The sequence below is a fragment of the Pterocles gutturalis genome, unplaced genomic scaffold, assembly GCF_000699245.1.
Source record: "Pterocles gutturalis isolate BGI_N339 unplaced genomic scaffold, ASM69924v1 scaffold6904, whole genome shotgun sequence".
NCBI lineage: Eukaryota > Metazoa > Chordata > Aves > Pterocliformes > Pteroclidae > Pterocles > Pterocles gutturalis.
In genome coordinates, this window is record NW_010128047.1 from 1 (window position 1) to 9491 (window position 9491).

General features: G+C 45.9%; 3 protein-coding genes across 3 annotated transcripts in view; 2 read left to right on the forward strand and 1 right to left on the reverse strand.

Annotated features, from left to right (window-relative positions):
* Positions 1 to 1187: 1187 nt before the first annotated feature.
* LOC104466143 (scale keratin-like) lies at positions 1188 to 1591 on the forward strand. The gene has a single exon (XM_010079476.1). It carries the CDS (start codon positions 1215 to 1217, stop codon positions 1578 to 1580), a length of 366 nt encoding a protein of 121 aa, XP_010077778.1. The 5' UTR covers positions 1188 to 1214; the 3' UTR covers positions 1581 to 1591.
* Positions 1592 to 4738: 3147 nt separating this feature from the next.
* On the reverse strand, positions 4739 to 5204 carry LOC104466144 (scale keratin-like). The gene is given in 2 exon segments (XM_010079477.1): positions 4739 to 5089; positions 5091 to 5204. Coding segments are annotated over 2 exon segments (465 nt in total).
* Positions 5205 to 9285: 4081 nt separating this feature from the next.
* Positions 9286 to 9491, forward strand: part of LOC104466146 (scale keratin-like) — an 8367-nt gene continuing 8161 nt past the window's right edge. Inside the window, 1 exon segment of the mRNA XM_010079479.1 lies at positions 9286 to 9489. Within this exon segment, the coding sequence (XP_010077781.1) occupies positions 9286 to 9489 (204 nt within the window).

Genomic DNA, 9491 nt, shown 5'->3' on the forward strand with positions numbered 1-9491 from the left:
CACATCAAGTATAGCCCATGCCCAGCCCCATCCCACAGCAATGGGTTTCCTGGGACTCCTACGAGGGGCCAATGGGGTTAGGGCAGGTCTGGACAAGCCTGTGTGACTTGGGCCCAACTGGGGTCTGTGCTCTTTCCACCATGCAACTCGGGCAACAGCATGAGGGTTTTTTTCCCCCACACTTCCAGAGGTCAATGGCCAATGCTTGCATGGGGATGGACACCAACTCCATTGGGCTGAGAAGTGATGCATTGTGCTGAGCAGGCAGTGCCTGAGACAAGTGCCTTTGATTTGGCATTTCATAATCTCACACCTCTGTGTATAATAACCACAGAGCATACGTCATGCAGTCTCTGGCATGCGGGAGGCCTTTGCAAGGCGCCTTCTGGCCCAGCACCCGCACCGTGGTCTTCCCTGTAGATCTGCAAAGGAGGCATGGGCTCACCCTCAGACCAAGCCCTTGGGGAACAGCTATGGCACGCAGGGCACGTGCACTCAGTCTTTGTCACGCTGCGTGCCCTCTTACACATCACGATAATCAAAAGACAGCGGGGCTCATTTGGCTCATGAGGTGGCAGCTGGCAAGCGTTTGAGTGGGGTAATTGCAGATGCTGATAGAGCGGGTTGAGGCTGGAGAGGAAACAGCATCAGCAAAACAGCCCCGTGCCACGCAGGGAGGAGGCAGGGGCTTGGACATGATGGGCCACGTGCCCCCAGTGTGGCCAGCTCCTCCCCAAGCTCATCAGCACAGCATAAAAGCGCTGCCCTCGCTGAGGACCAGCATCCACCTCTCCTGCCTCGCTCTGCTCAGGACAAGGGTAGGTGGGTGCCTGTGGGTCTCTGGCTCCTCTGGCAGGGGCTGGCGTGGGACCTCCCTGTCCAGGTGGGAGTGATGGCAGCAGGCTTGGAAAGCCAGGGCGGGCTGAGCCACGTCGGAAGATGAAGGAGCCCTGTGTCTGGGACACACAGAGCTCTGCACAGGTTCTTGGGGAGGGCTGGTGTGCCCTCTGCATGGGGACAGAGAGGGAAAGTCCAGGGGTGCAGGGAACCAAAGGGGGCTGGGTGGCCAAAGGACAAGCAGTGGGCAGTGTGGTCAAGCTGTTGGCTCTGGGCAGCTCTGCAAACAGGGCACTGCTTTGCCGGGCATTCTCCTCCTCACTCATGACACCTGTCCTTGGAACTGTGTCTTTCAGGCTCAACTCTCTCTCACAAAGATGTCTTGCTACGACCTGTGCCCACCAAAAACCAGCGTTGCTGTCCCCCAGCCCATCGCTGAGAGCTGCAACGAGCTGTGCGCCCGCCAGTGCCCAGACTCCACAGCCTTCATCCAGCCACCACCCGTCGTCGTCACCTTCCCTGGCCCCATCCTCAGCTCCTTCCCCCAGCAAGCCGTGGTGGGCTCCTCTGGAGCACCTGCCTTTGGGGGCAACCTGGGGCTGGGGGGCCTCTATGGTGCTGGGTCCACCCAGGGCTCGGGGGGTCTCTGCACCTTTGGCAGACCCTACGCTGCTCCTGCCTGCAGCCCTTGTGTCTTGCCCCGCTACAGCAGGAGGCTGTGGGACAACTGTGGGCCCTGCTAGATCCAGCCCCACAGCCCCAGCCTCTGCCCCCAGCCCAAACACCAATGCCACCACCACTTGTGCTGGGCTGAGCTGGTGGGCACAGGGCAACGAGGAGTGCTGAGCATCCTGAGTGCAGCCAACGCCTGGGCAGCTGGCAGTGCGAGAAGAGATGCTCTGGAGAAGATCCCTCGGTCTTCCCCAACATGTGGCATCCAGCCTCTCTGGTTCTTGCCCACCATCTCTCTGACAATCTCTCCTGCCCCTCTGGGCACAATAAACTTTTCCCGCATCTGAATCTTGTCTTTGTCTCTTCTTTCCCAGCTTGCGATTGCAGCAGCTGTGGGAGGGCAAATGATGGTCTCTCCACCTTTGTCTGGGGGATTTGGTACATCCTACCTTACCTAGGAGAGAAGAGGCAATTCCTCATTTTTCCTCCTCTAGCTCTGGACACTCAATTGTCAGCTCATGGAAAATCTTCTTTTCTGTCATTGGAGAGAGGAATGATTCAATTACAGAAGTGTAGTAATCAGTTGCTTAGTTTCACTCTAAGATGACCCATCCTGCAATCTTATTTTAGCCTTTAGTGTGATACATGTGAGATTAATTGAGATTAGTGCCATTCATAATTTTTTGACTCACCCTGTCTTGTGGAGAAGTAGTGACACGTTGGCAATAAAAGGGAAATTGGGTGTGCTCTTCCCCTTGCTTTTACAAGTTCTGCTTATATTACCACTACTCTCTGGTATTCACTCCAGAGCATGCAATATTCCCATACTTTACCATCACCTCTCTGGAGATACTCAGAGAATTCCTCCTCTGTCACTTCTTTCTAGTTATAGCATGTTACACCTGATCTTTCCTCCGTAGTCAGCAGGTGCATGGCTTTGCATTCTGTTATTGAAGATCATACCGTTACTGTCACTCCTATCAGTTAAGCCATCTTGTTTTTCCAGTCTTGAAGTCTGATTCCCTCCTGTTTAATGCCACTCAGCTTTATGCCATCAGTACGTAAAACAGAGTGCTACCAAGTTATGTGCTAATGCCATTAATGCAAAAAAATTAATTAGATGTTTTCCAAGCCTGATCCTTGAGTAACCAATGTTGTAAACTCCCTCTATTTCTGTAATTCCCTTATAACACCTGACACTGACAGAAAGAGTATCTCTATGTCCTATTTTGCAATCAGACATGAGATCACCCTAACAGGCATCCAGCCCAACTAGAAGCTACGTAATCCTGTTAGCTAGGTGTTAATAGCTCTCACCAATCTTGTTATCTTGGGCTAGGCACTTGCTGTCTGACATAGTACACACCTAACTGGGTGCTGGCTGGTACCTTCCTAGCACTGCCTCATCAAGAGAATCAGTGGAAAAGCTGGCGCTCAGTGGAGCTCAGGTGTCCAGCTGTGATCATGTACAATTTACACTGAATTACCTCTTAGAAGCTGTGCAAGGATCCTGGTGTTGAGCAGAAGAGAAACAGAGAGGAAACCAGGCACCTGTGTTTTGTAAAGCTGGAACTGCCCTGGGCTGGACCAGTTGGGAGGAAAAAGGGCTTTGCTCAGCACAAGAGAGGTACCTGACCCAAGGAGATGCAGGACTGGTGCAGCACAAACCAGGAGGTTGGTTGCTGAGCTCCTAGGAGTTCATGGCAGCAGCATTCTTGCCTCAAGCCCTTAGAGAATGGGGAAGAGCAGCAGGGACGGAGCACCATTTCCCTGTGCTGAAAAGGCAGGAGCCTTTCTTCTCCAGCTGCCTGGGCTCTTCGTACACCCCAGGTGCCCACGGTGCAGGGGCTGGGCTCTCAGCTGGGCTCAGCCCAGGGCCATGGGGGCAGGCAGTGGTAGCACAGGGAGGATGAAGCAGGCAGAGAGAGCAGAACTTCTCAGTGAAGGGCTTTTTTTGGTCAAAATATTCTCAATAAGTATTTGTTAATCAGTAAATATAAAATAGTATTTTCTTAAAATGAAAGCAATATTCATAAAACTAACTTTCAATTCAACTCATAGCACACAGCCATCTGGCATATCCAGTTACAATTTCCAGGGGGAAGGCAGTGAAATTACCTGCTAAAATCAGACTTGTTAGTCCATGACACTGCTAGAAGGTTGAGCTCAAGAAATTGTACACTCATACCTGGAGCTTTTCTTTGAAAGTCTCAGTGAAGTAAGAGGTAAATCCTCTGTAGCACATTAGTTCATATTCTTTCTACTTCACCCAGCTGACTTACAGACTCAGCCAAATCTTCCCTGAGGCAACTGTTATCACAACAGTGATTAACAAAAAAAAAAAAAAAAAAAGAGGTAGTGCTTGATCTTTGCTCACCAGATACCTATCTTAAAAACTGTCTCCCATTGTTTACCTTCCTATTGTTCCTTTTCAGAGTGTGCTTTGACAGATCTTCAGGCCACATTTTTTTTTTTACTTTGTCTTCCAACACAGTTTGATGATTGCTAGTACATTGTCTGAGGAGGTGTGAAATCAAAAGGAATTCCAGCACTAAATTAACTAAGAAAAAAAATTGGACTAATGCCTGGAAGTCTAAGAGCTGGAGTAATTAGCGTAGGGGAGACATGAGATGGTAACTTCAGCTCAGTAGCAATGAAAGACAGGGCAGATAGGTTTCGGTGCAGCAGGATTGTGCATGGCCAGGGTAGCAGGGGCTCCCCAGAGGCAGCTCAACCTGGATCTGCTGGGATGGAGACACTGCCCTGCCTCAGCTGGCAGGGTCCATGTTTAGGGTGAGGGAGTCCTGCAGCTCACGCAGGGCTTTGAATGAAAAGGCGGAGAGGTAAACGTTGGATGCAGGTTTGTTTTATTGCAAAGATAGGAAGACACCCACTGGAGAAAGACATGGAAGGCAGATGCAGGTTGTCCCTGTGGGCTTCAAGAGCGGTGTTCCTTCATGCTTCTCCCAGGAGAGTGGTCATTTCAGGGAGAAGCAAGTGCCCTCTGTGACAATGGTGGAGTGGCACATTTGGCCACTGGCAGGGTGAAAGAGGAGGAGATGAAGAAAAGGAAGGAAATGAGAAGAGTAACTTATGGAGCTGTTCTGAGTCCACTGAATTAAGTGGAAGTCTTTGGTGCTCTTCCCCTTACTTCGGAGCTCAGTTGAGGATCAAGATTGTATCAAGCATTTGCCAGTAATTCTTTAGTCAGGGGATATTTCTGTAGGATTTAGCAGGGCCCGCAGCTGCCACGGCGGTACCTGTTGTAGCGGTAGGAGTAAGGGCTGCAATAGGCAGAACCAAAATAGGGTCTACCACAGCCATACAGACCCCTGTAACCCAGGGAGCCACCATAGCCATACAGACCCCCATAGCCCAGGGAGGAGCCGTAGCCCCCATAGCCCAGGGAGGAGCCGTAGCCCAGGGAGCCATAACCCCCATAGCCAAGAGAACCCCCAAAGACAGGTGCTCCAGAGGATCCCACAACTGAATCCTGGGGGAAGGAGCTGAGGATGGGGCCAGGTAAGGTGACAACAGCTGGAGGTGGCTGGATCACAACCGTGGAGTCAGGGCACTGGCGGAGGCAGGGGCCGGTGGGGGCACTGGCGGACGCAGGGCTCGTTTCAGCTGTCAGCAATGGGCTGGGGGCGGTAGACGCCGCAGGGAGAGGGAGAGCACAGGTCATAGCAAGACATCTTGTAGGGATGTAGGTCAATCTACAAAACAGAGTTGATTTTACCCAATACATTATTTGCATACATAAAAGTGCTATAGAGTTCACTGCCTTTCCTCAGACAAGAGTGCTTTGAAGTACATAAATTTCCCCAAGTCTATTAAAAATTAAAAATGAAGTAGAACCACAAAATTATTTGCTCAGATGCTTTGGTGAGTCAGTGGATCAGCAAGGACTGGAACTCCCCAAGAATGGAGTGTGTTGTTATACGTGATTTCATGACTCTAACTCTTCATTTCCACTCATCTCCTTTGTGCTGAGCCTTGCAAGAACAGGGATTATAAGTAATTGTCTATTTAGATTTGCTCAGTAGCTTCTTTGATGAGACCATTACAAGGGAATTGCAAAGATGATTGTCCCCAATTTCCAAATGTTGAATCAGGACACTGAGATATTTACGACTAGCTTAAAAACAGTGTTTTGATTCTGGGCTGCGAACTCTTTTGAAAAATATCTCACCCCAAACAACTTGCCCCCATTAACAGGAAAAACCCAGCACTGCTCTTGTCAACATGATAAATCCCCTCCATGACCCCTCTGTCTCCTAATTAAATGAATTTCTTACAGTGAATTTTCAACAGCTCTCAATTCCTCTTCGTGTCCTTACTCTAAGCCAGTGCCTGATTTCTGGTAGTATTCATTCCCATTTATCTCAAACTAATGTAAAACCACCTTGAGTGATCTGTAATGGAATAAACTGGAGATAATGGAAAGTCATCTTCTAAGCTCAGCATTTCCCTGTGAACCATGAAGACCTATCTTTTTTCAAATTATTTCCAGTTACCCATATAAACAAAAAGAGAAGACAAATGTGTGAACTAGTCGCATAATTTCTTCATCTGTTGGAAGTAAACTAATACTTTTCTAGCATATCAGGAAACTTTCGGTTTGCTTTGAAATCAAATGCCAACCCTGAATGCAGAGAACTGCTGTCCACAACACTTTTAATAATTTCTTTAGCCTTTATCTTTTCACTTAAAATTTTACCCACTAGTTCTTAATGGAAGAAACCATCCTAAATTAAATTGTATAGCAAAGAGCTAGTTCAATAGTTGTAAAGAAGAGATTCAGACTTACCCGATTCACTGAGAAGAAACAAGTGAAGAGAAGAGGTTGAGAGAACCCTGAGTGGAGAGAGCTTTTATATAGCTCAGACTGCCCGAGGGTTGAGAGGCTGGTTTCGTGAATGTGGATGTAATTAGTTGACACACCACATTTTTGTATTGATAGCTCTACAAAGTGATGAAATTGTTCTGCTTTCTGTTTTTGTTTATTACTGGATTTCAATTATCATGTAGCGTAACACACGCATTACATCACACAAGGTTCTTTCATCTAAAAGAGTGATGGGTGACATTAACGCATCTTTCATCCTAAAACATGATTCATGAAATTAATATCACTCTTCCATCCTTTTTTGAGTTGCACTATGTAGTAAGCTGCTTATACATAAATATTCTTCTTTTGCTGTCTTGTATGATGACGATGATGCTCAGACATTTATCAGAAGTAACCTGCTGTGAGGCATTTCTTTCAAAGTCCCTTACATAAGTTTTCTCCCTTCTTAAAGATAAAATAATATAATTAAATACTCAGGAAGGCAAGCAATATTTTTTTGTGTGCATAGGTTTTTTTCTCAGATGGGATACAATTCATATTGGAATCCATGGAGGTTTCTCAATACTCTCAGAATCAAATTACATTATGAGCATTCCTGAACACACAACGGCAGATGTCCAAAACAGCCTTAAGTTTTATCTTATTTCACTTGCATATCGAATAGATAAAAGCGAACTTTTAGACATCAAAGTGTCTAAAGTGTCAAAGTGACATCAGAAGTGGTTAGATTTACCAGTGAATATCTGAAATCACAAGCAGTCAGGGATACTCAAAACTTCCAACCCAGTTTAATCCAGAAGTTTGAGAGGGTACATTTTCCTGAAGTTTCCTTTAATTTCTAGCTTGCTCCTCAGGAGTCCTTGATCCTGGTCTGCAACTGATCTTGCAGCTAACCCCATCATTGATGGCATCTTTCAGTAGAGAGCAATTATGAGGTGGAAATCCACTGGGAAAAGCAGATGCTGTTTCTTGCTGAGGTTTCTTTCTTTGTTTATGCCATTATTGTAATACTATATCATTATCATGGTTATCACCATCATCAACATGGTTATTGTCAGATCATAAAGTATTTCTAAATTATGAGCTTTTCCAAATCTGGAGATACATATGGAGATTTCCTGAGCTGTAAGACTGTAAAAAGATCCATCTCAAAGTTTTACAAGAACATTCCAAGGTATTTTCAAGTACCTCATGAACACCCATTGCTAGCTTGTACCTACTGTGTCATAATTATACAAAAACTATGCCTGGATGCATATGCCCTGACATTATGAGAGATTATCATATTGAAATAGGTAAGTTGAGTCACTTGGGTCTTTCCCGTAACCATTTAATGGTTTGTAACACTTCTTGGAACTTCCTTTCTTTGACTCTAAAAACAAAATCCACCTTATCTTTTATCAAGGTGTGTATTGGTCCAGCAGCAGAAATCTACTTATGTTAACCAAACTATTAGCCAAAAAAAAGTCCCAGGGTACAATGGGCTCCATCTTCATTGTGTCAGGGTTAGGATCCCTTTCAGTGGTCATGTCTTATCACCTGATTTATTTCCTTCTCTTAGTCCTATGTTACTAGGTACACATCTCCAACACACAACAGGAGGAGGAGAAGAAAACACAAAATATGAAGGAAAGCAAAGCTTGATGAAACAACTCAGAAAAACCAGTTTCCATAGACACTTGTGACTGCCAGCTGAAATATTTCAGTTCCAGGGACTGAAAGACAACCAGCAGAGAACAGTCCAAAAGCCATTAAAAGATGTCCCTGGTTATTGTGTTTGCCTTGTATTGAGTAGCTGGAGGCAGAAGTGCTAAGCCTGCAAAAAGAATGTTTTCACCCTTGTTATTTGTCTCCAACCTTCATTGGAGATGCTAAAAGAAATTTCATTTTGTCTCTGGGTTGATTACACTAAAAGACCTGGAACTGGACAAAAGAAATTACAGTCCTCCTGTCACCCTAATTATGCAAGACTCTTAAATAAGCCAAGTCAGCTTACTTCCTCCCCTAATTGTAAAGAGAGCAATGGAATAATAAAAAAATAATTCCACACATAAAGCCTGGAGATGATAGAGAGCTCTGTGATGGAGTATGCATGTCACGCTATGCGTGGGTTTGAAGTGCCTGCAACGCACAAACAATAAGCAAAACCATTTTCAGCAATTTGAGGAACTACGTGTCCTACAATTTGGGGTTGGTATGTAATTATTAACTCACACACGAGATGCCTAACGTCCCCCAGGCGATTGTCGGAGCTGTATAAAATCTCTCTCCACCAAGTCCTTCTATCCACTTCTCTCACCTTCATCGCCTTCGTGAGTTGGGTAAGTCAGATTTCTCTCAAACTTTGCTAAACTTAACTTGGTGTTAGGAGCTCTTGATCTTAACTTAGGACCAAGTCTTCAGTTATTGCTAGGCTGCCAGTGATCTTTTTATTATTTGCTGCAACAGTGTTTGGTTGCTCATTCGTCACCATGCCCGGGTAAAGATAGACTTCAGAAGAAGGGTATATCAAGCAGTTTTGAATCCCAAGCTTGTAGCATTTTAGTGTTTCAAAGAATTCCTTGACTATTTTCGGAGACAAAGAATAGTTCATACACATGGTTGTGTATGGATGCATTCATGTTCTGCTGAGTTTATGACATGAAAGATCAAACTTATTACATAGAAACTATCAACTAATAGTAATACTGAAATCAGATCGTCTGGAAATACCAAAAGTGCAACTAAACAGTACGTGACTTTGCCATACTAAACCCAAAAATAGCCTCCACATTACAGTGCTAGGAAGAATAGCAATATAAAAATATTTCCTTCCCAGGTTTATTACTGGTACTCTGTTGAACTCCTTCATCATTACCTAGTGTTTGATATTTAATATTAACATAAACGACCATGTTTTACAGACTGAACTCCATCCCTACAAGATGTCCTGCTACGACCTGTGCTCCCCCTCTGCCTGCGGCGTCTACCGCCCCCAGCCCCTCGCTGACAGCTGCAACGAGCCCTGCGTCCGCCAGTGCCCTGACTCCACCACTGTGATCCAGCCTCCTCCAGTCGTCGTCACCTTACCCGGCCCCATCCTCAGCTCCTTCCCCCAGGATTCAGTTGTGGGATCTGCTGGTGCAGCCGT